The sequence below is a fragment of the Dasypus novemcinctus genome, chromosome 4, assembly GCF_030445035.2.
Source record: "Dasypus novemcinctus isolate mDasNov1 chromosome 4, mDasNov1.1.hap2, whole genome shotgun sequence".
Taxonomy (NCBI): domain Eukaryota; kingdom Metazoa; phylum Chordata; class Mammalia; order Cingulata; family Dasypodidae; genus Dasypus; species Dasypus novemcinctus.
In genome coordinates, this window is record NC_080676.1 from 154,284,273 (window position 1) to 154,312,098 (window position 27,826).

Sequence of the window (27,826 nt, forward strand, 5' to 3'; positions counted from 1 at the left end):
CAAAGATTTATTACAAATAAGCCAGTCTGTATCTAAAGGTATGGTTGTTCCAAAAGGCACTGGTTATTAAGCTCTGATAAAAATTTTTGGTTAAGACATTTTTATTTTATCAAACCAAATGTCAATATAGAAAAATCTTTTATCAAGGTAAAAAGAAATTCTAATATTCTGTATTATATTCCATAAAGTCTGCCATTTTATTGTAATGTATAGAAACTATACAGGACCATTTCAGCTGAATTTAAGCAAATACAGTGCTTGGCTTGTCATCTAAGAAACCCTAAATAGTCCTGCACAGTGTGATTCTGCTTTTTCTTATTCAATTAAAAAAATAGTTGATTCCAGACTTTTGTGTACCTGTTTAAAGTGGTAGTTTCATTCTGTGTGGTAGAAAACATAAATGGCAGCTAAAATTCTGATTGTTAAAAATCTGTTTTTGATTTTCATTTCCAACTTAAGGTGTATGGTAAATCTAAGGTCGGCCCTATTAAATGTCAATGTACAGAGTAGAATAGTTCCTGTTCAACTACTCCATCTGCTTATATGAAACAGGCCACTAGGTTTGTATTTGATCCTGGTGTAATTGAGAAATCATTACTTCAGTTTTCTCTCTGCTGAGTTGTACATAAAGTACGTTTTTAAAAGCTAATGAATAGCCATTAAGACTATAAAAATAAAAGGAATATCAAGGGAACTATAACTGCCTTAAAACTTAAAACTTTCAGTGCAAAGCATTTGGCAAACAGAATTAATTCCTTGGCAAGAAAGCAAGAACCACCCTGACTAGCAAATAAATACAGCTTTAACATAGAGGATTTAGAATGGATTTGGAGAAGAGTCTTTGAAGGAAGAGAAAACTGACTTATGCCCTGCCTCTATGTTGAATCAGGAGCTGGTAGTTTTCCCTTGTCATTTGTGTTTTCCTCCTTCTTTCTCAGGAGTCCCAGCAAATGCTTGGAAGGCTTATTCCAGAAAAACAGATTCTCAATGACCAACTAAAACAAGTTCAGCAAAACAGTTTGCACAGTAGGTGTTTTATTTTTTAAGTTTTCCTTTTCCTTTTTTACTATTAAGAATTTCTTTAAGTGAAATGAGAACATTAAAAAACTTAATCCTCACTGCCATTTAAAATTCTTGTTATTTTTCAATGTTTCTCTAAAATAGGAGATTCACTTCTTACACTCAAAAGAGCCTTAGAAGCAAAAGAACTAGCTCGGCAACAGCTACGAGACCAACTGGATGAAGTTGAGAAAGAAACTAGATCAAAACTACAGGAGATTGATATTTTCAATAATCAGCTGAAGGTAACCATTCAATACGTGCCTACCTACATATCCTTCCCTTTAATTTTTCTAACTGGCCAGATGATTAGTTGATATTTAATTCCAGGCAGAAAAATTTGTTACTCTGATCAGTCAGCCTTTGTGAAAGCCTTTACATTTATAGATGAACAGTATGCAACCCAAATTGCATTTCTCTCATTTAAAAATATGAAAATGAATTTGGCATATATAAATTAGGGCTGAGTGAGTGGCCCCAGCATATCTACCTGTAATCTGAAATACATTTAAAGACATCTCTATCCCTTTGTTTATAACCACATCAAGTTGAATTTCCAAAAGCTAGGTTCTGACAGCTTCCTCTTTCTTGTGTTCTTAGACATCTACTGAAAGGTATTGTTTCCTCTTTGAAAACTAAGAATTTTTCTGCCACTTCTTACCCCCCAGATTGTGCTTGAATATAGATCTTTGTTTTGTTGCCTCACATTCTAAAGTTTTACTGTTTAGTGCAGTAATTGCTTTCATCTCTGTGGCAAAAGTGGTGCATGGCTTTTTCACATTTATGCAGTAAAACTTAGAAAAATGCCAGCGCTCTCTAGGGAGGTCAGAGTGGTTAGATCATAGCCTCTTTCTGATTTGGTGCTTTTGATTTAACATTACACCTTTATCATTAGTAATTTTACCTCCAAAATATTTGTTTTCCTTTTCTAACTTAAAACCCTTTAGGCTTGATTCTGGCCAATTTAGTTTTTGACACTAGGAAAAAGTCAAAATCATCTTTTTTTACTACTAAAAAAAGAAATGAAAAATTAGGAAGCATATTTAAGATTTTTAGTTTACCTTTGAAATGAGATTCTAGGCCAAACTGGACATCTGAGTGTGAAGTATTTGACATCAGATTAATAGGTAATGATCTTTTGGGATTGTACAAGTCCTGGAAAGTACTCTAGGAAATATTGTTTAAACCAGCTTAGTATTTTCCTTCCCTTTGCTTTCATGCTTAAACAGAATGTGTGTGTGTATACTGTATAAATGTTCTATATTTGTATGTGTATGATTATGTGTGATGTATAAGTATTGAAAGTGCAGCTGTAAAGGTCTCCATCTCTAGAATAAGCACAATAAAAATATGTTCGCATTAACTCTTGTTGTGACTTGACACTATTTCAAGCAAAAAGAATATAATACTGTTGCAAGCTGAGTACTTTTTAATACTATTCTTGGAATACAAATTGTTCAGTTTTCAGGCAGTCGTCCAGATTTCAGCCTTAATCTTAAAATTCCTTTTTCTAGAAATTTGACTTCCCCAAACAAGGGTCACTTATTAGAAAATGATACTTTAGTGGGTGATGTTCAACAAATACCTAGATTTATGGATTAAATTACTTTGGTGATTGAATTGCTGTTGCCATTGCTAAAGAGAACATCCTTAAAATGTGGTGAGTCACCTTTGCTGCGTTAAATCGACTAATGCCATCATTGCCGAGTGTCTTTTATAAAGGCAATTTTGACTCTTTTTTTATTAGGCCCTTTTTAAAATACACTTATTTTTAAATAACAATTATTTCTATCTTTTAAATTTTTATGTTGGTTTTCCATTATTAACTTTTCATTTGCGTTAATATGGTGAGGTGAAAATCATAGGCCAGTATAGCTATATTGTTTTGTTATCTAATAGCCATTTGGAGTATTTAGTGTCTATATTACGCTACCTTATGATTATTATTTCTAGTTTTCTTCTCTCAAGCTGGTGAAACCAAAACAAAAGCATTAAATTGAAGACTTAAAAGAATTACAATTTAATTGAGACAATGAAGAGGCAGATTTAAGATTTAGTATCTTGAGTTCTTCAGTATCTCCTGCCCACTTTTCTTGTTTGTAGCCACACTGGAAAATATGAACATTTTTATCTGACTTTAGAGCATGTATTCGTTAGCACTGTAATTTCTTATATGATGAGATAGACTAGGAAGAGGCAGCATGCTGACCCTGGGGATTTATTCGATGCCTCTCTTGATAAAGAAGTTCCTTTTTGATATCCACACTAATATTGCAAAAATTACTTCTGTCTTGCAAAGAGTGAGACATTGGCAGTTTTCTAGTCATTCCACACATCTCATCTGATGGTGTGAATTTGCTGTATCCTAAACATTCCACCCCCAAAAGGAAACCAGCTGGAAACTATAGAAAATAAATTAAGACTTGGCAGTTATGTTTTATGTTCATGTAGAATATCCACCTGGAAAAGGAAAATGCAATTACTCCTTATAAGCTAGTATACTGGAGAAGTACCTTATGAAGTGCAAAATTCTTAAATTAGTTGGCCAGAACATTAGCCTATATTAAATGGCTGGCTCTACAAATGAGAATTATATTTAGCAGAAACTAATTCTCATGTTCTTCTGATTAAAAAATATTTACAATAAGTTATTCATGTTTTTTTGTTTGTTTGTTTTTAGTGGTTTTTTTTTTTTTTTTTTTTTTTTTTTTTTTTTTTTTTTGAGGTACCAGGGACCTCATAAGTGGGAAGCCAGAGCTTAACCACTCAGCTACATCTGCTTCCCTGATTTGGTTTTATCGTTTGTTTTGCTTGCTGTTTGTGTTTTTCAGGAGGCACTGGGAACTGAACCTGGGACTTCCTATGTGGGAGGAGGGAGCTCAACTGCTTGAGCCACATCCGCTCCCAGGTTCTTTCTTCTTTTGAGGGTCTTTTCCTTTTGCTTCAGTTCAAAAATAATTACACTCCTGCATTCCCCACCCAAGTTCGGATAATGAGTGATAGAAATTCTTAAGTGATTTATTAAAAGAGGAGAAAACTTACTTTTATGATGAAAATATAAACCATATTTATGATTATGGCCCCTGTTTTTAATGGCTTCAGCCTCAGGCCCATGGAGCAGTGAGGACTCTAGAGTCTTGGACTGCTTAAAATTCTGTCTGATTCTTAGAAATTGGAGACTCATTCTTTCCCTTTCAGGAAAGGCTACTTTTCCATCCATTTTAATGAACGTTTACCTTATAGATGTGATATTTATATTGTCCAAAAAAGAATCTCAAGATGTAATTGTCTTTTTCTAATTTATCTTCCAAAACAAAGAATTACTTGAGCAAGGAAACAGAAGAATCTAACTATGGCAAATGAAATAAGTCTGGAGAAAAGGGGAAGGTGGGAAAGGAAGAGAAATGATAGCATCCTGAGTTCCTGAAGATCACTGGCCAGGAATTCCCCAGCAGGCAGCCTCTCTATTTATGCTGCCTTTTATATGAATAGTAGAGTTTTGCTTTTTGATGATCAAATGAAACCAGGAATAATTGATTTTGTTAAAGGCATGAATGAATACTTTTTAAAACAGTTTTAATTCAGTGGATCAAGTTCTGCTTTTAAACTGTATTCTACATGCAACAAGTATTTTATCAGGCTAAGAAATCAATAGTCTTCTCATATTTATGTTCCAGAAACATGAGTTTAAAATTATTGATTATCTGTGATATTCTCCTTATACTTCATTTACAGGAAAATCAAAACTTGCAACTTTTTCTGGAGAATCTGTGTGCCTAAAGGATACATAGAGAGATTTCTGATCATTGTTTTTCATACATACAGTGTTTACGTATAGGCATAGAGTGATGGTTCTAATAAGTATCAAATAACATTACTGATACGGACTTTATTGACGTAGAACTTGACTTCACTTCACCCTTGGCCATGTTAGTGGTTACTGTTAACAGTTTTCCTGGGCACTGACAGCTAATTTTCCATATTTTATTATCTTAACTGTAATATAGAGTAGCAGCATAAAGTATGGCTTGTAGTTTTCAAGGCTTCACTGTGTGCCAACTTAAAGAATACCACACCCAAAGAGCTAGCTGTTGTGTTTCATGTTGAAAAGTTCAGTCCTTGTTGGTTCCTGTCTAGTCACTGTGTACTGGACAAGTCCTAATGTGAATGGCCGTTTACATTTGAGCATTTCTTTCTTCCAGTCAGTGGCAATGGAGGAGGCAGTGTTGCAGTGCCTGGCAGTTCTCCTGGGCTGCGTCATCCACTTAGACTTCTTTCTAAAGGTCTTCATGCCCTACTCAGGCAATGCACATCTTTCTCAGAATAAGAATGATGAACCATCTCCAGCTCTGTGCTTCAGTTTCCCACACACAGATGAGTGCTCAGTGTTTAAGACAGCATTTGCTTGAAGTGCTAAGCCTTCTTTGTAAAAAGTTGATAATGCTTAGTTATTATTAACCGTGGAGTATGATTGACTCTTTCCTCCTGACAAGTTGTGTGTGTGATGGTAGAAGCTCTGAATTACAAGTTGGACAAGCTACTGTATATTGTAGTGTTGCCTAAATAAAAGCATTTTAGATCACTGAATTTGTCACTTGTCTGCACAAATTTGAATGATAGCACTCCGTTATCATTTGGGTCCATGTGCATATTTCCATCATAAGGGAGATGGTAGTATACAGGCAGTATACTGCTCTGAAGGTTGATAGTATTTAAGTTACTAGCAAAATTAGAGTATTTAGGACTGAGAATTGAGAATTATATTCCTTAATAAACTTGGGAAACCCAGGCTCCCAGAATTAGACACAAGGGGCTGTTTGAAATATGAATTCTTCTGAAATGATAACTGTTCTAAAGTTACTCCTAAGTTAGAACTGAATTGATGTTGAAATGAGAATGCCAGTTATAGTAAATAAGGCTGCTTGCTTACTGAAGCTTTTATGCTCTTGGTTTCAGACACTTGCTTTCATGGCATGCTCATTCATTACGAAGGCAGTGAAAGGCAAAAGTTTAGCAACCAGGGGAAAAAGAAAAGAACTGGAGAAAGAACCACAGAACAGAATGAGAAGTCAGGAAAAAAAATACATGCAAAGGGAAACAATGAAGGAAAGAAAAAGATCAAGAAAGAGGAAATGCAGAGACAGCAAGAAAAATCAGTGTGAATTCAAATAACAATGTTATTTTCTCATAATTAGTAGAATAATGTTTGGCTGTTTCATGGTTTGCTATCTTATTTTGTTCAAGATAAAATTTTATTTTTACCTGTATAATCCTTTTGAAAAGACCTCTTATGCATAGAAGTAATAAAAATCCTCTTTCATTCAATGTGCTTGTGACTGTAGAGACTTAATAAAGAGGTTCCTTGAATAAAAAAAATAATAATTAGAATACTCACATGACTCAAAGTAATTAACAAATGTTGTATATTAGATCCTATACCATAATAGTAGTCTTGTTGATGGGTTGGTTGAAAATTTTTGTTGTAGTGTAGGGTTTTTTGTTTGTTTGATTTTAGGTTTTTAAAAATACTGAATAAAGGTGGTTTGGGAAAGGGAGAAAAGCAGAACTCAATCTTTTGAAAAAAAATTTTCTTTTTTTATTCTCTTGTTTAGCCAAATTCCTTGATAATTTTATCCTTTAGAATGGCAGGCATTTAAAATAATAGGATCTTGCTTTGAGAATAAAGCTGAGACATTTTCGGGAAAATTCAGGTTTTTAGAACACAGCGGAATCAGTTTTTCTCACTGGTAACATGAGGGAAGATTCTCAGTTAACTGTCCCACTGCGAGTACGGCAGGGTTTTCTGATTCTTCTTTCCCCTCTCCACCTCTCCTCCAATCCCTCAGCACACACCCATACTCAGCAATTATGAAATATTTACTACTGATTCTTAGACTTAATTACTAAATATGATTAAATTTTGACTCCAGATTTAGAAGGAATGTTTAGACATATTTCTAAATGTTAGCATACTCCTCAGAATTTAAATAACCAGTTAATATACCTGTTTCTTTATCTTCCTCCCATCTTCAAAGCATCAAGAAAGAATAAATTTTATAGTTTTGTGATAAGTAGAATATCAGTTTTCCTGGATTTGGGTGCAATTTTTCTGTGTTTTGAAATATTTATTTTTGATTCTTGCACACATAAGCACATTCCCCTGTCCTCATCAGATTTACTTATTTGCTTATAATACCTTTCAAACTTGTTTTACAACCAGTTATTTGGGAAATGTTCAAGATATTGTATTTTTAACTCAATAGGCCTTTCAAAAATTCTCATTTTGTATGCTACATAATATTCCTGGGTGAGAAATCAAATAATGGTTCTTTTTATAAAAGTACTCCTATTTTAGACTTTGTAGGTATTATATTACAGATAAAACAAACAAAAAGCTTTTGTCAACCACCAGAAATTTCTGATGCTGGTCCCTGGGTCAATTTCCAATGAGAGCAATATAATAATAACAGTATAAAGATTATTTTAAATATAAAACGTGTTCTAAACTATTTTATTTTCATTTGTAGTGTTGAGTTCATGAGTTCAGGTAGTTAAAGTCTATTTATTTATTTTTGTCTTTTCTTTTCCAAGACACCAGCCAGAGGCAAATACCAAAAGCAAAATAATCCTTCAAAATTTAACTGGTCAAATTAGCAAATAAATGTTGCATTAACTGCTAATCTCCTTTCATAGTCCTCTGTCACTAGTTAATTCTTTTTCTCTTTACAAATATTCATGCAGTGTTTATGAAAAGGAAGCCCAAACTTATTGTTCAGGAGGATACTTATTTATATTTCAGGTAGCATCACTTAACATAATATACCTATTTTTGAGTGTCTCTTAGTCATAGGGATTAAATCAAGTGATTCTGTGTCCTTTATCATAGCAATAGAACAACTATCTTCAGTAAATTTGAAAATGAGTCATATTACTCAGGGGGAAAAAAATTTCCTCTTGGCTGTTTAATTTGTCAAGCGTATTGCTTTTGGGATACTTTGGCTGTATGCCATAGAATATGAAAAGATATTTTATAGTTCAAATGTCTTAGTTCTTTAGGGAAAATAAATGGCTTCCCCCCTTTGGTCTTGGGGGAAAAGTTGAAGGCAAGCTGATTTTCATTTATCTTAACAAATACAAGTCAGTCTTCTTGCCATTAATCTTGTGAATCATAATCTGTGCTTTGCTGAAGACCCCTTTGAGAATCTAACAAAACCTATAAGCCTTCTATATCAGAAAAATGCCCATTGTACCCCAAATTTGAACCCCAATTAAGAAAGTCTTTGCACATGCACTCTCTCTATATATATATGTTTTGTGTTTATTATTGGTTATAAAAATCAATATATTAAGCATTTTATAGGACTTTCATTTTCCCCATTAAATATTTGTTTGTAACATGTAATTAGAAATTCTTCAGTGCTTATTTAATAATTTCATATTTATTAAGAAAGTAATTATCTTTCTTAATATTATTTTCAATTTATACTTTCTTTGTTAGAAGATAATGTTATATTATCACAAACTTATACCTAGCATAATATATATCATACCCTTGAATAGAACTTGTAGAAGAAAAGTCAAAGTTCTACACTTAATACACTCTGCTAGCAGAGTAGCTATAGCTCAGTGATTGGGCACCTGCTTCACAAGTGCAAGGTCCCAGGTTCAATCACTGGTACCTCCTAAAAAATAAAAATGCCAATTTGCCTGATAAATATTCAGCCAAGAAGTATGTAATGGCTAGAACTTTATCAATGTTAGGAAAAAATGAGTTAATTCTTTGAACAGCCACAAATGAGATACTGACTTTTCATTCCTTGTCGTTTCTTATTCTATTTTTATCTTAGTTATACTAGAGAAATAGCTAACAAAGTACAGGTAGCTCTAATAGAAATTGAGGTTGCTTTCGTTAAGTTGAGTACCAGGAAAAACTGATAGAGTTTGCGTGATAGTTTTTTTTAGCTTTCTCCTTACAGTTTACTAATTTCCTAGGTAAATAAGAATTAAATGACTGCAGATATGTTTGTCACTCTAACATTTTTTCCTGAAAGACTTAAAAGGGTAGTTCCAAATAACTGTAATTGTATCTGAGCCACTTAAATGGTATTGAAATGAAATAAAGAGCAGTGAAGCTGTCTGCTCCCCTGTTGGATGGGTCTACATGTTCCACAGGGACTTTGTTTCAGCAAAATGAGGTAAAACATTAAGATTTTGGTACATATTCCTTAATCCCATAATTGCCTTCTCTGAAGTTCAATTTTTTAAAAAATTATAAATGTGTTACTTATTTTGATTCATGCCATCTTAAATTCCCAATTCCAAGAAAAGGGAAGGCAGCTTGAAATGCCTGCCCATGTGCAGCTTCTTGATTTCTTACAGTTGATGGTGTACCTCAGCATTATCTGACTTGGATGAAGGAAATGTTAGAAAACTATGCAGTCTTCAAATCTGGATCATAAGGTGCCCGAGCCCCTGTTTACCTTACTTGACATCTGTTATTTTATGGCCCCTACATGCTCCATTTCCTTGGAGATACTTGAAGCTGCAACTTATTTAGGTAGCTCCAAACCTATCCAAAGATAGGTTCAGCCTATACTATTGTGCTGCTATCTCCAATAATAAAAGTTTTGTTTTCTTTACTTTAAGTATTTTCCTTTGTGTATTTGATACATTTAAAATTGTTTATAAAACCTTATGATGAACATGATTTTTTTCTGTAGGATCTTGAAACCTATTCCTGTTTTTCATTTTATAATATCTCTTAAACACTTAACTAGCTTGACTACCATCTATCTTGACTCTGTATCTGGTAATTAATGATCTATAAATCAACATCCAATTACTAGAGCCCAGTATAGAACAGAATAGAAATGTGCAATGTAATTATTTGGTAGATTGGAAACTCTTGCTTTGGGCACATGTCTGTGTGGTACCAGTACATATCACCCTCCCTATAAATACATTTTTCCTAGATGAAGTAAAAACTTTTCTTTTTTATGTATAATCGGGTTCTTAGAACATTGAACTAAAATGTAATTCCTCTCCTGTCACTTTTTAACTCCTTTGTACTTAATTTTGGGTTGGGTTCTGTTGTTTTTTCAGGTTTTTTAAATTTGCTGGTTATACCTGCTTGGTTAGTTCCTGCAGTAAGAATAATACCAAAATAAAAAGTACACAGAAATAAAAAAAGAATACTTTTTCATGGGATGCACAGTGTCTAAATATTGAACAGATCTTAGAGTGAAAAAGAAACCTAAAGATCATCTGCTCTGATTCAGCTACTGGGATTAGAAGCCAGGTGTCTCAATTCCCAGGACAGTGCTTTTTAATTAGAATCTGTTGCCATAAATTACTGTTTCTGAAACTATTTAAGAATTTTATGCTATTGAAGGTGAAATTTTAAAGTAGGGGAAAAAAAAAAACAACTTTCAGTCACCAACCTCCCCCCCTTCCTTTTAGAGCCTCTTGGCCATTGGGCTGATAACCTCTGTCCCTGCACAGCAGATAGACTTCCTGGGAGCTGGCTTTTGGAGCTCTGGTACTTCTATTAGGACATTTTGAGTTTGATTTAATATCACTCCACTGCAATTTTCCTTTTCATTTAGAGAAATTAACTTGAGCCAAGAGTACAGATTTGACCTACTTTTCTATTTATCTCTGAACTATCAAATCCAAAATATTAACCATATTTTTCATTCATGTTATTAGAGAGTACTATTTATACTTGATCCCACATTACTGTGAAAACCAATACTGCTGAATTTTTAGTACATTGAAGGTTTACATCCCACAATATGGCAACGAGAAAGGTAATGAGAAATGAAATTCTTTTCCTTTAGTGTTGATTTCTCCTCTTGGTCAAAATTTTAAACAGAGTGAGGCTTGGTCACTACTTCCCCATCTCCATTCTTGCCGTTGCCTGCCCCTCCGGAGCTAAGCTCCAGTTCCACCTGCCCTTCCTGATTTGGAAGCCATGTGCCCAAGGCTGCTGCCATAAGCAATACTCCACCAATTTGTGCCTTACAAAGTTGCCTCTTCCTACTATTTCTTCCTTGGATATTCCCAGTCATCTGCTGGGTTCCCCACTGAAGCCCCTTCCTTCCTTCTCTCCCCCAGAGCCTCTCTCCCTGACCCCACCTCCTAATCTTCAGTTAAGTATTATTGTATCTTTCAGAGCCTCTCAGAGTCATTTACAGTTTACAGTTACTTGTGTAGGCATTCTAACTTTATCCTCAGAACAGTCTAGCTAGTAGCAAAAGATTAGCCTAGCCCTTAGGCTCTAATAACAAATGCATTTGAATGCTAACCTTGTATAAAGGTTGACCTTCTCTACCTTGTTTGTTCAATCTCTGAGTGAATTTAGAAACAGCAAGAAAACTGCCCATCTGGACTTATTAGTGAACAAGGGGACAGAAGATAGGGCAGGCCTTAGTTCTAAAATCTCACCAGGCGGGCCCTAGGGCTGCCCACTTGGAAGACTAGCCCTAAGTTAGCCAGACCAAGAAGTCAACTGGAAAACACCCTTGGCCTAACCTGGCCACCTTGGCTCATCTGATTGGTAGTTGACCCAAGTGAAAGTACTTTCAGTGACAGAATCTGTTACTGACCATTTGATTCCTATGTATGGAATCAGAGCATTTCCCCCGCAACAGGCGTTTCCTTGTTCTTCATACTTTGGGGTGTTTGAACTACTAACTTGAGTACTTTAAATGTCACAGAATGCTTTTATTTTCAGTAGACTGCTAAGGAAATTGCTGGTATTCTAGGTCTAGATTCATATGAAAAAAGCAAATGCAAGGTAATTGGATAGCTTTTTATTTTCAACCTGACCATTGGTTTGTTTAGCCAACAGCTTATTAAGAGATGCCCTGGGAGGAGGTGTGTTTTGAAGGGTAAACACTTGAGTAAGAATTGAGGGCAGGGAGCAGAGGGATGTCCATTTGTTCCAGGGCAGCATGCCATTCGAAGGAGGCGAGGTTTTAATGGAGGTAGCTTGTGAAGAGGTTTGTGTAGTTTCCAAGCCAATAGAGGTTTTATTCATGATCATTACCGAATCTTAAAGCTAGTTACTTTCCATTATTATCAATGAGGTCTTTAGCAAGGTAGCTTCTCCAATGCCCTTTTACTTGCAAGTTCATTTTCAAGCACATGTTAGAAAATAGTATAATGTATTACAGCCCTTTGCCGTGTAATCTTGAGCAGCTTTTGGAGATCAGTCCTGTCAGAATGCAGAGTGATTTTAGTTTTTCAACTCTTTTCAACTCTGAAATGTTATCTCCTTAAGTGCCCTAGGCTTCCCCACTAGGAAAAATTGCATGCTGATAAACAGTTCAAATGCCATCACCTCATGTCATTACACAAACTGTTTCTTGATTATTTGTAGGAACTAAGAGAAATACACAATAAGCAGCAGCTCCAGAAACAAAAGTCTATAGAGGCTGAACGACTGAAACAGAAAGAACAAGAGAGAAAGATCATAGAATTAGAAAAACAAAAAGAGGAAGCCCAAAGGTGAGTCTTTGCAGTGGACTGTGGACTCCTCTGAAAGGAACTCCACATATTCACTTTCTTTGGCTGGCCTGTAAGTAGTCTGTGCACCAGAAAGAGCTTTCAGTCTTTTGTATGTGTGTGTGTGTGTGTGTGCGTGCGCACATGTGTGTGCAAGCCCAAGTGCATGCATCTGTAAATCTTTGCACAAAAAAAGTATTCCCTGAAGTTTTTGATTAGTTCCCAGAGTGCTCCTGAGCTACTACTAGGTAGATAAATGGAATTAGACAAGGCAGTTGGAACACTTGGTATGCTCATTTGCATGCCAATGACCAAAATACACTTCCAGTTCACAGCCTTCTAATAACAGTGGGGGTCAGAGTGCTGGATTTGCAATCAAAGCCTCTGTGCTAGCTCTACACTCCGTGTTTCTCCAGGAGGGACTGGCTGCCACTTGTCTCCTTTCTTTATTCGGCTGCAAATTAAACTTGAATACAAAAGAAGAACTTTTGTTATTGCCACCTAGGATACAAACACATTTCTGTTTTTGTTTGAATGTTTGCCTTAGTGGGGTTTTGGGTGGATTTTTTTTTTTTTTTCATTTGTAACTTTCTGTAGTAAATTGTAGACATTTAATTTTAACTTTTGGTATGTCTGATTTTGTTACTGAATATTTGCTTTTTAAACTTAAGTCAATTTTAGACTCCAAGAAACAGAAATGACCAGATGTTTCAGTAATATGCTGTGGAATTAGAAAAACCTGTTATGTGAAAAGTTAAACTGAAAAAAAGATGTAGAAACAAGATTCATTAGGCAAGTCTATTGACTTTAGTGGGCTGATCTCAGTTACACTGCGGGAGCCATGTGTGCTTTGTTAAAGGATGTGTTAGTACTCTGAGTCTGATTTGTTTGCTAGTTTGTTTTTATGCCAGTGGGTAGGTGGCTGGGTCCCAAATCAATTTGGAGTGCTTTATGGTTTTCTTGGGTTCGGGATTATGGATTATTTACCTCTTTGAATGTGTTGATTAACTCCAAACCCACCCTTTTTTTTTTTTTAAGATTCATTTTTTATTTATTTCTCTGCCCTTCCACCCCCCTCCCCAGTTGTCTGCTCTCTGTGTCCATTCACTGTGTGTTCTTCTGTGTCCGCCTGTATTCTTGTCAGCGGCACCTGGAGTCCTTGTCTTTTTTTGTTGCGTCATCGTCTTGCTGCATCAGCTCTCCGTGTGGGCAGCACCACTCCTGGGCAGGCTGCACTTTTTTCATACTGGGTAGCTCTCCTTACGGGGTGCACTCCTTGTGTGTGGGGCTCCCTTACATGGGGGACACGCCTGTGTGGCATGGCACTCCTTGTGCGCATCAGCACTGTGCATGGGCCATCTCATCCCACAGGTCAGGAGACCCTGGGTTTGAACCCTGGACCTCCCATGTGGTAGGCGGATTCTCTATCTGTTGGGCCAGATCTGCTTTCCCCACCCTATTTTTTTAATCTTTGAAGTTTATAAAATGCTTTTTTTATTCACACTATGCTGCACTGAATTTTCACATTTCCTGTAGAGCAGAAATGAATATAGCACATGATAATATAGAAAGTTGAAATTTTCTCCCTGTAATTATATAAATAAATGATACCCCAAATTTAATTTCAGAAATTACATGGTTATACATTATAAATGGTGACGTTTATTGGTAGAAATTTTCAAACAACTTTTATTATGGTTTAATGCCACAAATAACAATACCACTGGTCCTCCAAAAAATGGTTTTTTGTCCTCTTAAAAGATTGTTTTAAAAATCACTAGTAAAATGAGTAAGATTTAAGTTAAAAATATTTCATCTGCACTAAATTTTCATATTCATACAAAGTAGAAATAAATCAAATTTTTGGAAAATGGAGAGTGAAAGTTTTATTTGTTTACATCATGTTCTCTTGGCTGTTTCCTAATTCTAGAAGAGGACCTTTGTGCATTGACATTATTGCAGAGCAGGGGTTCACAGGGTGGGCTCTGGGATCAGACACCCAGGACTGAACCCCAGGCTCCTATGGCTAGTACCTGGACAAGTCATTTAATATCTCTGCCTCGATTTTCTCATCTGTAAAATTGGGATAGTAATAGGGCTTCCCTACCAGTTGTGAGGATTAAAGAAGTTAATCTATGTGAAGGGTGTAGAATAATATTCACCATGTCCAAAGCTCATGAAAGTATTAGCTGTTCTTATTATATGTGCACTTTTGCAACTGAGATTCACTTAAAAGTGTGATTTTGTAAAGTGTTTTCTGATTTTATTAAATATTATGGAATGAGAGAAAAGTCACTCCCAATCTTTTCCTGTGGGCTTTGAGATGAGGCCATATAATTTTCAAGGCCTAGATTTAATTTGCAATTATCTATGTGTATCAGCTACTTTGAAAAACAAAAATAAAGAAGTTGAATTCCATAAAATATGAAATAACTATTGCTTAGTGATGGATGGTTACTACCACCAGGCTTCCATATAGTCTACTTTCAACTTCATTTTGGGGAGTGATGATGTGTGCATGTAAGTGTGGGCATATCCTTAGCTAGGAAGGAATTTTAATGATCTGATTGATCCTGGACTTATTTAAGCAATATTCCATTTACAGTGATCGGCGTACTTTATCTTCACAGATGTTATGTTCCTGTGTGCTTTACAGACTTTTTATTTTTTTGTAACTAAATACCAGTTTTAAAATTGAGAAGTATGTTATTTTTGTAATCGCTTCATAAACTATATCAGGAATTTTCTCTCTGTGTTTTTCTAAATCATGTGATGTCCTCTCACCCAGAATTGAAGTCCCAGAAACTTTTGTTTCCCACAGTCAGATTGCTCCATCTGAAGCACAGTACCCCCTGATCCCCAGCAGCCCCTTGACTAGATGGAATGTTTGGTGAAGAGTTGCTTCATTGCTATAATCAAGCATTCTTGTTGACAGACGCGCTCAGGAGAGGGACAAGCAGTGGCTTGAGCATGTGCAGCAGGAAGATGACCATCAGCGACCAAGAAAGCTCCATGATGAAGAGAAACTGAAAAGGGAAGAGAGTGTCAAAAAGAAGGACAGTGAGGAAAAAGGCAAACAGGAAATGCAAGACAAGCTGAGTCGGCTTTTCCATCCGCATCAAGACTCAGTGAAGCCAGCTGTCCAAGCACCCTGGTCCACCACAGGTACTGGCGGCCAAAAATAATTCTGAAAAATAAGTTCTCTTCTCTTCCAGATGCTTTTGAGAAATTTCCATATCCTGTCAGGCCCTGCCTTGGCTATACTGATAGAGAAGAATGAAAGTCTCTATTTTTGGACAGGGCAGCTGATCTGTTAAAAGCTGTTCATTCTCTAGGATTGTTAGATAAGCTGTTTAATTCTCTCACTGCCATTGCCAACCTTTGGCCCCCATTCCTCTGGCATCCAGAAGTCTTTTAAGAAGGTAACGAAATGGCATGACGTTCCTCTATTGGGCTCAATTCACATACCTATGTTCCAAAAGAAGATCATACAAAAGAACTGGCACTTTTCTAATTTGTTATTTTCTCCAGGAATTACTGAGCTACACCTTTGTGGCTTTTACTTTCTTCAGTCTACACTGCCTAAAACTGTCTTTCTACCTTCTGGAAAAGCATGACCTTTTTTCTTTTTTTGCCCTTTGAATATAATTTGACACTTAAAAATGATAAACAAAGGACTTACCTAATTTGAAATAGCTAAAAAAAAATTATCCTTTATATAATGTTGGATGCAAGTTATAGTGTATTTTTAAAATTCTTATGTGGCTTTGTAATTTCATGCAGCTTTGCAAATAATACTCAGCTGAAGAAAGTGGATTGCTTTTTCTTTTGCATGGTAAATTATGTCTGTTTCATTTGTTTTATCATCAGTGTCCCTTATAGTGAAATGGCATATAGAAAGGAAAGGAAAAAAAAAGAAACACACTTTCGAGCTATTCCGTAGAGTTTTATTCAGTTCCTGTCTGCACAGTGGACAGGGATTGGAGTGAGCACACAGGTGTCATCCCTGCTTCGAGACCCCGTTTGGGAGATTGACAGGCCATCAGATCTACCCAAGAAAAATTCATGCCATAGGAGGGGCATATATATTTTTTTAGAACTTTTTTTGAGATGAAGATAATTTTACTATTACTTGCTTTTAGGAAATTAATTCCTTGGTTGTATTCCTGCTGTAAGATGTGAATTTGTTTTCCCCTTTGGTGGAAAATTTTGCATATCACACAGTTCTGGGCTATGTGGAAATAATACCATTTCTTCCCTACTTTTCAGAGATGATAAATTTGTGTCAAAATGCTTCCAGCTTTTGGGTAAAAAAGTTCAGAGAACTGTTATTAGTTATTGTTAAGTAGATTCCGAAACATTCTCTGTTTGCATGCATTTTTTAAATTTTTATTTCATTTAAAATTCAAATTATTTTGATCTTGGGTCCAAAAGTTAATTTTTGTCCCTAGGAAATGTAGGTATCTGGATTATTAGTAATAACTGTCTTTAGTTAAATCAGCACTTAATGTTTTTATATGGTTGTGATAAGGGCCTAAAGCATCCGTTTTCCATGTTTTTTAATGTGGAAACCTTTGCTTCCTTGCCCCCTCCCAAATGAGTTTTCTCCTTGACTGATCCAGATTTGGGGATCATATCCTGACTGCTGCCTTGTGCTCAACACTCTGGGTGGGGATGGGTGGCGACTGATGCTTTACAGATGTGCACTGTTGTAGCCCAGGGGCAAAAAGAGGGACCTATACGCAGGCCCCCCGTCCCGTTTCCCTCCCTCCCACCTCAGCATCCTCCCTCCCCTCCACCTCAGCATCCGGGTGGCCTTTATCCAGAGTCCATTAATGAACTCTGGAAGGTTTGAATTGCTGGCATCAGAGTCAGCTCTCCATTGGCAGTCAGGATGGGTTCAGAAATTCTTTGAATGGATGGAAAAAGTTGAATGTTAAAGGTAGGCAAGAGGAGATGTCAGTTACTTGGCTCGCTGGCATGCATTTGTTTTCCTGGTAATGTTTTACTTTTGCGCCCCCTCCCCCTCCTTTTCATGAACAGAAAAAGGCCCACTTACGATTTCTGCACAGGAGAATGTGAAAGTGGTGTATTACCGAGCATTATATCCTTTTGAATCCAGAAGTCATGATGAAATCACTATTCAGCCAGGAGATATAGTCATGGTAAGAAAGACTCCAGTGAAAGTGTGATTTCTGTTGATGATTAGTATCTATCCTCTTTTTGCACTTTATTCAACCATTTTTTACAAGTGTGAAGTCCAGTAATTGAGTGTCTGGATTATTGAGGTATTGGCTTAATCTTCTTCCTTTTCTATTGGAATGGAAGATGGGATTTTTACAGTGTAACCTAATAACATTTGGTATAGATTTGCTAAAGAAAATGTGTTTTTATCACATCCTTAGCATTGTTTTTTTTAAATCTATAAATGGTTATTTCAGAGTTTAGATTAATACTTACATACCATGAGTAGTCTTTAAGAAGTACTTTTAAATGCAAAATACTCTATCATCATTATCATAATTGCCAGTTATAACTGTTGAATCTTTGTGTTTCTTTTGTTTTCTTTAATTGTGTGAACTTTGGATTGTGTGGAAAAGTATTGAATTTTAAGTATGTAGTTAATAATCAGCTTTCCTACAGTGTAAATTATTAAAAGTTCAGGAAGTTGCTTTGTCATAATTTATTCTCTTTAATTATAGTAATTATATTTAATCTTATGATTATCAAACAATAGAAATAAAGGAAAGCAATGTGGTTGACCCACACTCTTTTTTAAAAGGAAATAGTAGCTCCTTGATCTATTTACTAATTCAAGAATAAGAGTCTTAGAAATGGCCAAACTTTGCATTACTATTAGCGCTTTTTTTTTTTTAAAGATGGGAATGTTCAGAATTTCAAAAGAATAAAGTTTAGAATGGATACAAACATGTTTCTCATGTTTCTGCAAATAAGAGAGCCAAGCCCCCAAATCTTCAAAAGTCGAAATCACCATAACAATAATGGCAACCTCTTTAAAATCTACTCTATGCTGGCATTCAGCAGGCAATTATTGAATGCCTCAATGTGCTGCGTGCCGGCCTCACTCATTCTTGGAAGGAAGAACCGTTGGTTTCTCTTAAGTTTGGGCACACACCGCTCTACACACATGAACGGTGACGCAAAGTGACAGTGGTAGTGTTTCTACCTTTCTTCCTACTTCCCCTTCACCCATTTCATACACCGTGTTTCCTAATGGCCAAATCTGCTTTACTCCTACTTCCCCATATTTGAAATATTGGGTATTTTAAAGCAGTATATAAATACCATGCAGTAGTGGGATTCTAAAAATTATGAAAATATGATGTATCTTCAGATTGGGCCGCCATAACAAAGATGTTTTTTATATTCTTCACTGTTTTTTCACATTTGTTGCAACACAAGGTAGAGAAAAATAATGCTCTCTTCTTAGGATGAGGGAATGTTGTGAAATGTTGCGATAAGCAAATATATACAGATGCTTTGTATCTTAATGAGAAAATATTTCTATTTTGGGTAGCTTGTTTGAGTATGCCCCTGTAATCCTAGTCCTGAATCCTTTTCCTGGAATTGGCTGGTTAACCACCAACTTAATTTAGACAAATAGAGTTTAGATGTACTGGTAAGAATAAAACACTTCATTAAACATATATTTTGCCTTGCTTTCAAACCTTTGCTTTCCTGGTGGAGGTTAAAGGGGAATGGGTAAGTGCCATGTAAATGTCAGGAAGTCTGCATCTTATTAAATGTTTTGTTTTAAATCACTTTAGTTCTGTGTAAACATACCTATCTTTGGGTGTTGTCGTAGTAGTAAAAATGTGTTTGAGTTTGTGTCATAGGTTGTGCTTTTAAAAAAAGAGAGGAAAGAGATGTTGTCACTCTGTAAACCAAGTTTCTATTGGCTAGATTCCATTTAAGGACGGACTTTTTTTTTTTTTTAATTATTTATTTATTTTTAAAAATTACATTCAAAAAATATGAGGTCCCATTCAACCCCACCGCCTCCACCCCCCACTCCCCCCACAGCAACACTCTCTCCCATCATCGTGACACATCCATTGCACCTGGTAAGTACATCTCTGAGTATCACTGCACCCCTAGTCAGTGGTCCACATCATAGCCCATACTCTCCCACGTTCCATCCAGTGGGCCCTGGGGGGATCTACAATGTCCCGTAATTGTCCATGAAGCACCACCCAGAACATCTCCTCATCCCGAAAACGCCTCCACATCTCATCTCTTCCTCCCATTCCCCAAACCCAGCAGCCACTATGGCTACCCTTCCCACACCCATTCCACATTTTCTCTGTGGACATTGGATTGGTTGTGTCCATTGCACATCTATGTCAAGTGGGGGCTTAGATTCCACATGGATACTGGATGCACTCCTCCTGCTTTCAGTTGTAGACACTCTAGGCTCCATGGTGTGGTGGTTGACCTTCTTCAACTTGATGTTAGCTGAGTGGGGTAAGTCCAATAAATCAAAGTGTAGGAGCTGAAGTCTGTTGAGGCTCTGGGCCTGGGTGTCATATTATCAGTCCAGAGATTCAAATCCCCTAAATATATCTAAAACCCCAGCACCAACTACAATTCCATTAAAGTAGCATGCAAGTCTTGTGAAAAGAGATCCCCTCTGAGTCCAATTCCATCACACAGAAACACCAGCTCCAGAGAAGGGCCATCTGCCATGGCAGTGAACCCCATCTGCCATGATCATAGAACCCGTGGGTCTCTTTATTCCTCAAAAGAACCAATACCTGGGGTTGTATCTACTTTATCTGTCTCTCAGACTCTGCTCATTTGTGCATAAGGGCATTCCTTCTGACAACCTCCAGACTCTTTTTTAGAGACTCATAGCCTTATATTCTCATTTCTCCTTTCCATTTCCCCCTTACATTAGGTCAAACAGCATTTTGAAGTCATGTTATTATATGTAGACAGGGATTTTCTGCTGATCCATGTTGAACCTTTAATTCAAGGTCCTTTTCTAGTTGCATCTTCAGCTGATATGTGGTAGTGATCCCTCGCTGCCAGGGAGGCTCATCCCTGGGTGTCATGTCCCACGCTGGGGGGACTGCACTGCCTTTACATGCTGAGTTTGGCTGTGAGAGTGGCCACATTTGAGTAACATGAAGGCTGTCAGGAGGAAACTCCCAGGCACAGTGCTACTCTAGGCCTTATTCTTATTGGAGGTGTATAGGCTCAAAAGCATAGCCATAAGTATCAGGGGCCCACTGTTGGGAAGGACGGACTTTTGAAGCCTCTGTATTTGTCAAGGTATTAGGTCAAGTCTCTGTCACAAGCCATGGACAAAAAGAAGTTCCAAGTAGATTAAACTCAAAAGATAAAATTCTAAAAATATGTTTGTTTTTTTTTAAAGAGCACATTGGAATAATTTTGTGGCTAGGAAAGACCTTTCCAAGCTATAAAACCCAGAAGCCATAAAAGACAAACATGAGCCAATATGACAATATGAAAAATTAAAATTTCTGTTTTATAAAATGCTTGGGAAATGGGTTAGTATCCATATTACACAGAGTTCCAACAAGTGAATATGAAAAAGACCCAGAAACCTTAGAAAAGTTGGCAGAGCATATGAAGAGTCATTTGGATATGGAGAAAAGTAAATGATTTTAAAAACATATGGAAAGATGCTCGACTTTTTTGGTGATCAGGAAAATAAATGCAAGTTTTAAAAAATAATATTTTTTCATCTATCAAGTGAACAAGATTAAAAGTTTGATAATGTTTAGCTTTGTCAAGAGTGTAGGAAAGAAGTTGTGCATATGCATTGTCAGCAGGGTTTTCTATAAGTAGTCTAAGCCATTTGGAAGGCTTTTGGCAATACCTATCAAAATTAAAATTTCTCACTCCTAGAAATTCTGCTTTTCTCTCTCTCCTTCTGGATACACACAAATAACATGTGGTAAAAACACAAAAGGAAACAGTGTAGATGCCCTTCAGTAAAGGGAGGGTGAAAGAAATGATACCAGATAAACAATAAATACAGTGAAGCTGTTTAAAAAACAACAACATATAGCTCTACATATGCAAATAAGCTATCCAGTGGCAAAGCAGAAACAATATGTAGTGTATAAACTGCTAACAGTAGTTACCACTGGGCAATAGAGAGGGGTTGCTGTGTTTACTTTTAAATGGTTCTATATAATTTTCATATTTACAACTGTATTACATTGTAATTTTAAAATATATGCTAAAATAATCTGATGCCAGGGACAAACATAACAGAGACTATCTACCTAGGACTGGAATGGTGTTTGCTTTTTAGCTCAGGCATGCCAAATATGTAATAATACATGGAATATACTACTTGGCATAATTTTTTGGCTTGCGAAAGGGACGGTAGGCCTTCATTTTGTACTATAAAGTGCAACACTCAAAATGCCGTTCTGTGTTATCTTTATCAGATAGCAATTAAATGCTGAAATGGAAATGGACATATAGCAAACATTTTTCACTTCTTGAAGATGGCAGTTAAGAACATGGGCATGAGAATTCTGTAACAGAACATTACCATCAGTCTGTTTGTTGAATAGTCAGGGATTCACTTTTTTGTGGGCACAGTAATAATCATCAGATTCTCAGATTTCTAAAACTTCTTTGACTACAGTCTATACATACTAAATTCTAGAAGTCCAACAGTTTCCTTAAATGTAGGAAGTCTTGGGGTGGGCGTGGGGCTTTAAAATTTATTTTGCTCTTAAATAAAATGTGATTGTCAGCCTAGTTTTCTCAAAAAATATTTTTACTGGCTAATGAAAATTTAATGTGTATCTTATATTTTAAATGTTGACAATACAAAGAAGTGTAAGATGATGTTTGCCATTCATAGTTACTCAATCTTTCAGAAAAAAGGAGAGAAACATATGAAAAGGTCAGTGTACAATGAAGTTCGCAATAAATATTGACTCAAACTCTTCTAGGAATTTAAATGAGGAATCACTGTGAGCTGATGTGCTCATGGAAGATTTCTTAGTGGAAGCTGCTTGGTTGAGTTTGACCTTGATGGGGTTCTTAACCTTTTTTGTTCCACGGACCCCTTTGCAAATCAGGTGAAAATCACGGATCCCTTACTAAGTCTACACTGTACTGTGTATTATTGAATAAATATATCACACCTGTATCAACACATCACCACAAGAATAATGTTTTTTTGACTTTCCATTCAAGCTCACAGATCCCTTGTTAAGAAACCTTGGCTTAGATACTTTGAAGATATATGGCCTGAGTTCTGATCACTTGAGAGTGAATAAATCAAATTTGATCTCCATAATGCATTGGAATGTCCTAAGAAATTTTAGGATATCTCTCACTGCTAAGAACACAAGCTGGTCATCTAACTTATGGACCTGGTGTAAATTTGACCGCATCAGCACTGCTTAGGCACTTATATTCCATATACAGTATTCAAAATCCTTTCTAGGTGATTCTGTGAAGGAGTCAGATTCAGGAACCACTGCTCCAAGCAAATCTCTTTTTCCGGTCGAGACGAATCCTAAATCATTTCTGGAAAATGTCCTTTTCTTAAAAATATCCTAGGAAGAAGAAGGGACTTACTTAAAGAATTCTGGAAATTCTTTATTTTCTAACTTAATATTTCTCCCAGAACTACTTAAACATTATTTTTCTTATTCTTCTGGTGGAGAATTTTTTTTTCAATGTAGTCACTATCCCTTTTCTTTTCCTTCCTTAGATTTCCGCAACCTTGACATCTGAGCTCAGTTTGTATAGTAATGATTGGCTATAACAACGTGGCTGTTTTTAGGGACCAAAAGACACATATGATTCTAGAGGTGGGCAAACCACAGCCCATGGGCCAAGTCCAGTCCACCACCTGTTTTGTAAATCAAATTTTATTGGAACACAACCAGGCTCAATCATTTACATACTGTCTGTGACTTCTTACCTGCTACAATGGCAGTCAGAGTTGAGTAGCTGTGACTTAAGCCGCTTAAAATATTTACTATCTGTAATAGTCACTAGTGGTTCCTTTATAGGAAATATTTGCTGACCCCAGGTTAGAGCTTTAGGAAAACAGTCTTAATACCCTCACCAGGGAGTTTTGGGGGAAACCGTAAATTTCAGAGCTGGAAAATCCATGAAACACGTGCTACTCCCTGCACTCCTCATCACATCCCAGGCAGCAACTGTTGGTCTTTGTTGGTACACAGTTGAAATCTTTTGACTATCCATGTTCTTTATTGTACTGCTTCTCGAGGGAAAAAGTTTGTTTCCCTCCTTTGTGACAAGATCAGAGGTTTTAGAAATATGATATTTCTACCTAATGAAAATGGCAGCTATTAAACATATGAACACTAAGAGGCAAAATATAAGCAATTTATTTATTACCAGGCTTTAGATAAATGGATCTGAACCAGATAATGGCTATGTACATATTTTTAAATTATTTTTTTCTTGATTGGAGAAGTGTACCACACTATTATTGACACTTTGCATTGGTGTGGAACATTTGTTACAATTAGTGATAGCTTAGCATATGTTTATAATTGTACTATTAACTGTAGTCTGTAGTTTAACTTAGGGTTCACTGTGTATATGGTCCCATGATTTAAAAAAATTTTTATTTAGTTACTGTATATACAATCTAATATTTCCCCTTTTCATCTCATCCAAATATAGGCTTTATACATTTGACTGTTGCATAAATCCTCTATAATAGCAGTGTATAATTACTAACATTTTATAAACTAGCTCTATAACACATTTCCAGAGCTGTAGCAATATCTGGGACTTCCCACTTTGATGATGTTTCACTAGAATTGACTCCAAATGCTTTGGAGTATTGAAGTGGACCTGGTTAAATGAAATTGTATTTAGACCAATTTTGTTAATATTAAAATCCCCCTGGCTTATAGCCAGTAATGGGTGAATCTCATTTATATAGAATTCCGCACATTAGCCAGCCACATTGCACAGAAGTTTGTGTACCTAACTTTTTTTGGTCTGTCATAATCTTATGTAAGTAATGTTTTTCTGCAGTTGGAATGGCATTTTGGATAAAGTTTCCCAATCCAGGAAAAAATATCTTTTATTTTTTATGTTTCTCTTTGTGCTTTCTTTAAGTGGTTAATTTAATTTAGATAATGCAAAAACTTCTGGAACTTCTAACAGCTTCTGACACCAATGGCAAATATTGCACTAAATTCAATTCTGCATCTAATTCCCTGGAGTCAGACCAGACCCCATAGGTTCAGGGCGATCCTCTGCAAGATTGTCCTTCAGGCACAAGTTCAGGGGCCCAGGCCACTCACACCTCTGACCAACTGGCTACATTCTCGGGGGTTCCCACCACCCCCTCAGGTTTGCTCATGTGCTAGAACGACACAGAATTCACTGAAAGCATTGTAGTATAATTGTAGCTTTATTCTAGTAAGAGAATACAAACAAGAAGAAGCAAAAGAAGAGACATATAGAGCGAAGTCCAGAAGGGTCTCAGACGTATGCCCTCTGCATGTGGTAGGTCAGAATGCATCACCCTCCAGGCACAGGGATGCCATTGTCAACCATGTCAACCATGGAAACTCATGGGAGCTTCGGCTGTCCTGAGTTTATTTGGGGTTTCATTACATAGGCATGATTGATGGAATTAGTGTCCACACGGGTGAACTCAATCTACAGTCCCCCTCCCCTGCCAGAAGTCAGGGAGGTGAGGCTGACATGACCTGGCTCAAAGTCCCTGTGCCCTAATCACATGGTTGGCCTTTCTGGTATGGCCAACCCCAAGACTGCAGGCAAGGCTGGCCTCAGCCTGTTATCTCCATAACACATGAACTATCAGGTGTAGGCCTGGGCCCACCTTGAATAACAAAAGACACTCCTATATCCAAGGATTAGAAGTTACCTCCCCAGGAACTGGGGACTAAAACCAGGCAGGTTTTTATTATGCTACAGATGTTAAGATTGAATGTTTATTATATATAGCCTTTGAACCTAAAAGTTGAAATTTAATTATCCATTAAATTAATGGAGTGTCCTGTAAGGATAAATCAGACTAATAGAGGCTAATTGGTCAGAAGTTGACCAGTGAACTTCTCTGATTAACAGTGAGATACTGTTGCCCTTAGGGATGGGAGAAACCTCTTCTTGCAGAGAAAGTAGGCTGACTTGGTACCCTCTCAGCGTTCTAAGTATATGCAAGCCCCCTTCAGTGGTATAGCATGCTTGCTGTCCTATCTGAGGACAGGACTGGGTGTATGGGGTGTCATATCTGAGGACAGGGCTGGGTGTATGGTCAGTTCACTGGGTTGGTTAACTAGGGTGGGAGCTAGATCTACTCACTTGGTGGGACTTTTTTTCAGGGCTTCAGATCCAGTTCCAAATGCTAGCCAAAAGTCTCTTGACCAAAGATGACACTGTGTCTTGAGAGTGACCGTAGTCCAAAGGACATAATTAAATAGCAGCTTATATTCAGGGAAGTCCAACTTGATCCTACACTAAGAGTTCCAGGCAAGATGTGGTCAGGGATTGGACTCCAGCTTCTGGAGGACAAACCCTGAGGGGTTTGGGTACCAAGTAGGTTCCTAAAGCAAAGAACTACTGCTTCAGAAAAAAAAGTAGAGATTGTTTTCTAGACCAGGGGTTCTTACCCTTTTTTGTTCTCTAGGCCCCTTACTAAGTCCACAATATACTGGGTATTATTTAATAAATATATCACACACACACCAACACATCCCCACAAGAATGTTTTTGTTTTTAATTTAATTTAAGCTTATTGACCCGTAGTTAAGATCCCCTGCTCTAAACCAAGGGTGAAATGGAGACCAGGCTTTAGAACAGGACCAAAGGCCAGGTAACCACAGCACAAAGTCAGAGTTGGACAGCAAGAGAGGTAGCTTAAAACTATATACCACAGACTGTGCTCATGTGCCAGGCAATGTTCTATATATTATCAGTCCTCATAACTACCAAAGTATAATAGGTACTGTTACTGTCCCCATTGTACAAATGAGGAAACCAAAGTGCCAAGAGATTAATTAAACTTTTCCAAAGTCAACCAGTTTAGGAATTGGAGGGCCATATTTAAATTGAGGCAGTCTAACCACAGAGTCCTACTCTTGATTCACATTGTCACTCCTTGTCACATCACTCCTGTCACCTGTAGTTGGAAGATGGAATGGAGGGGGCTGGAGCCTGACTGTTGAAACTGTTGAGAAATCAGGGTGTCCCTGATGAGACCTGACCCAGAAACAGCTGTGTCTCTAGTGCTGAGCAGCTGCAAAGTTGAAATGTGTCACATCACCAGTAGATATAAATGAGGAAGGAAACGCAGATCGCCATTTGATTTTAGCATAAACTAAGATCCAAGTGGAAAACATTTCATCTTAAATCTTCCTCTAGAGAAACAGTTGGGGCTGCCCAGAAAAAAAAAAAGAAAGTAAAAACAAAATAGTGTGGGGAATTTGAATGAAAAGTGACTTATATGTTCACATCTGATAGAAGTCTGAAGAATAAGGAAACTAGTTGTAAAGCCAAAAATAGAACCTTTGGAAACATTATTGCATGTTATCTGGGAGAGCACCTTTTTGGTTGTTCGGAGAATTCTTGGCCTTAAAAATTACTTTTATCCTAAGATCTCCTAAGGTGGAACAGCAAGCAAGCATCCCTACTTACCAAATATTTTTAAAATTATTTATTAATGTAAAATTAATCAGTAAGCCATGTTTTCTACTTTCTCCATGCCTACCCCAAGCATTTTATTTTGTTCTAAGGCGCCACAAATTCTATGTCCTATTTCTCTACACTAAGTACACATAGATGTTTGACTTGTTTCATAGTATTCTAGTTTTATTTTTTTAACTGACCATTTGAATAGGTTATTTGGTTATTTTTGCCATTTTCCCCAAATCATTGCTGTATAAGATCCTATCTACTCATTTCTATGATTTCTGGAAAAGAGTATTAATGTCCAATGAAGTGTTCCCTGTCACCTCTTTAGGCAATAGGTGAAGGAATAAAAATAAGGTAGGGTTTCTGATAGGCCATTATTTGATTTACAGGAATGAAAATGATTTTCTACTAGTAAATGTAGTAGTGGGCTCCAAAATTATTCTCCTGTGGCACATGCCATAGTTGGTGGATGGGGGAAAGAGGGGACTATTTGGCCACTTTAAGTGATCCTTTTGAGTCCTAATTGAAATAAAATGCAAGCATTAAAAGGACTTGGTGCAATAAATAGTCTCTGAAATTTTTAAACAACCAA

At 36.7% G+C, this 27,826-nt stretch overlaps 1 protein-coding gene across 4 annotated transcripts in view; it reads left to right on the forward strand.

Moving 5' to 3' along the window:
* Positions 1-27,826, forward strand: part of ITSN1 (intersectin 1) — a 243,466-nt gene that overhangs the window by 136,993 nt on the left and 78,647 nt on the right. For all 4 annotated transcript variants that reach the window (XM_058296182.2, XM_058296184.2, XM_058296183.2 and 1 more), the window contains 5 exons: positions 939-1,026; positions 1,165-1,304; positions 12,443-12,570; positions 15,503-15,732; positions 17,611-17,732. In XM_058296182.2, coding sequence (XP_058152165.1) covers positions 939-1,026; positions 1,165-1,304; positions 12,443-12,570; positions 15,503-15,732; positions 17,611-17,732 — 708 coding nt within the window. The remainder of the gene's footprint in view (positions 1-938; positions 1,027-1,164; positions 1,305-12,442; positions 12,571-15,502; positions 15,733-17,610; positions 17,733-27,826) is intronic.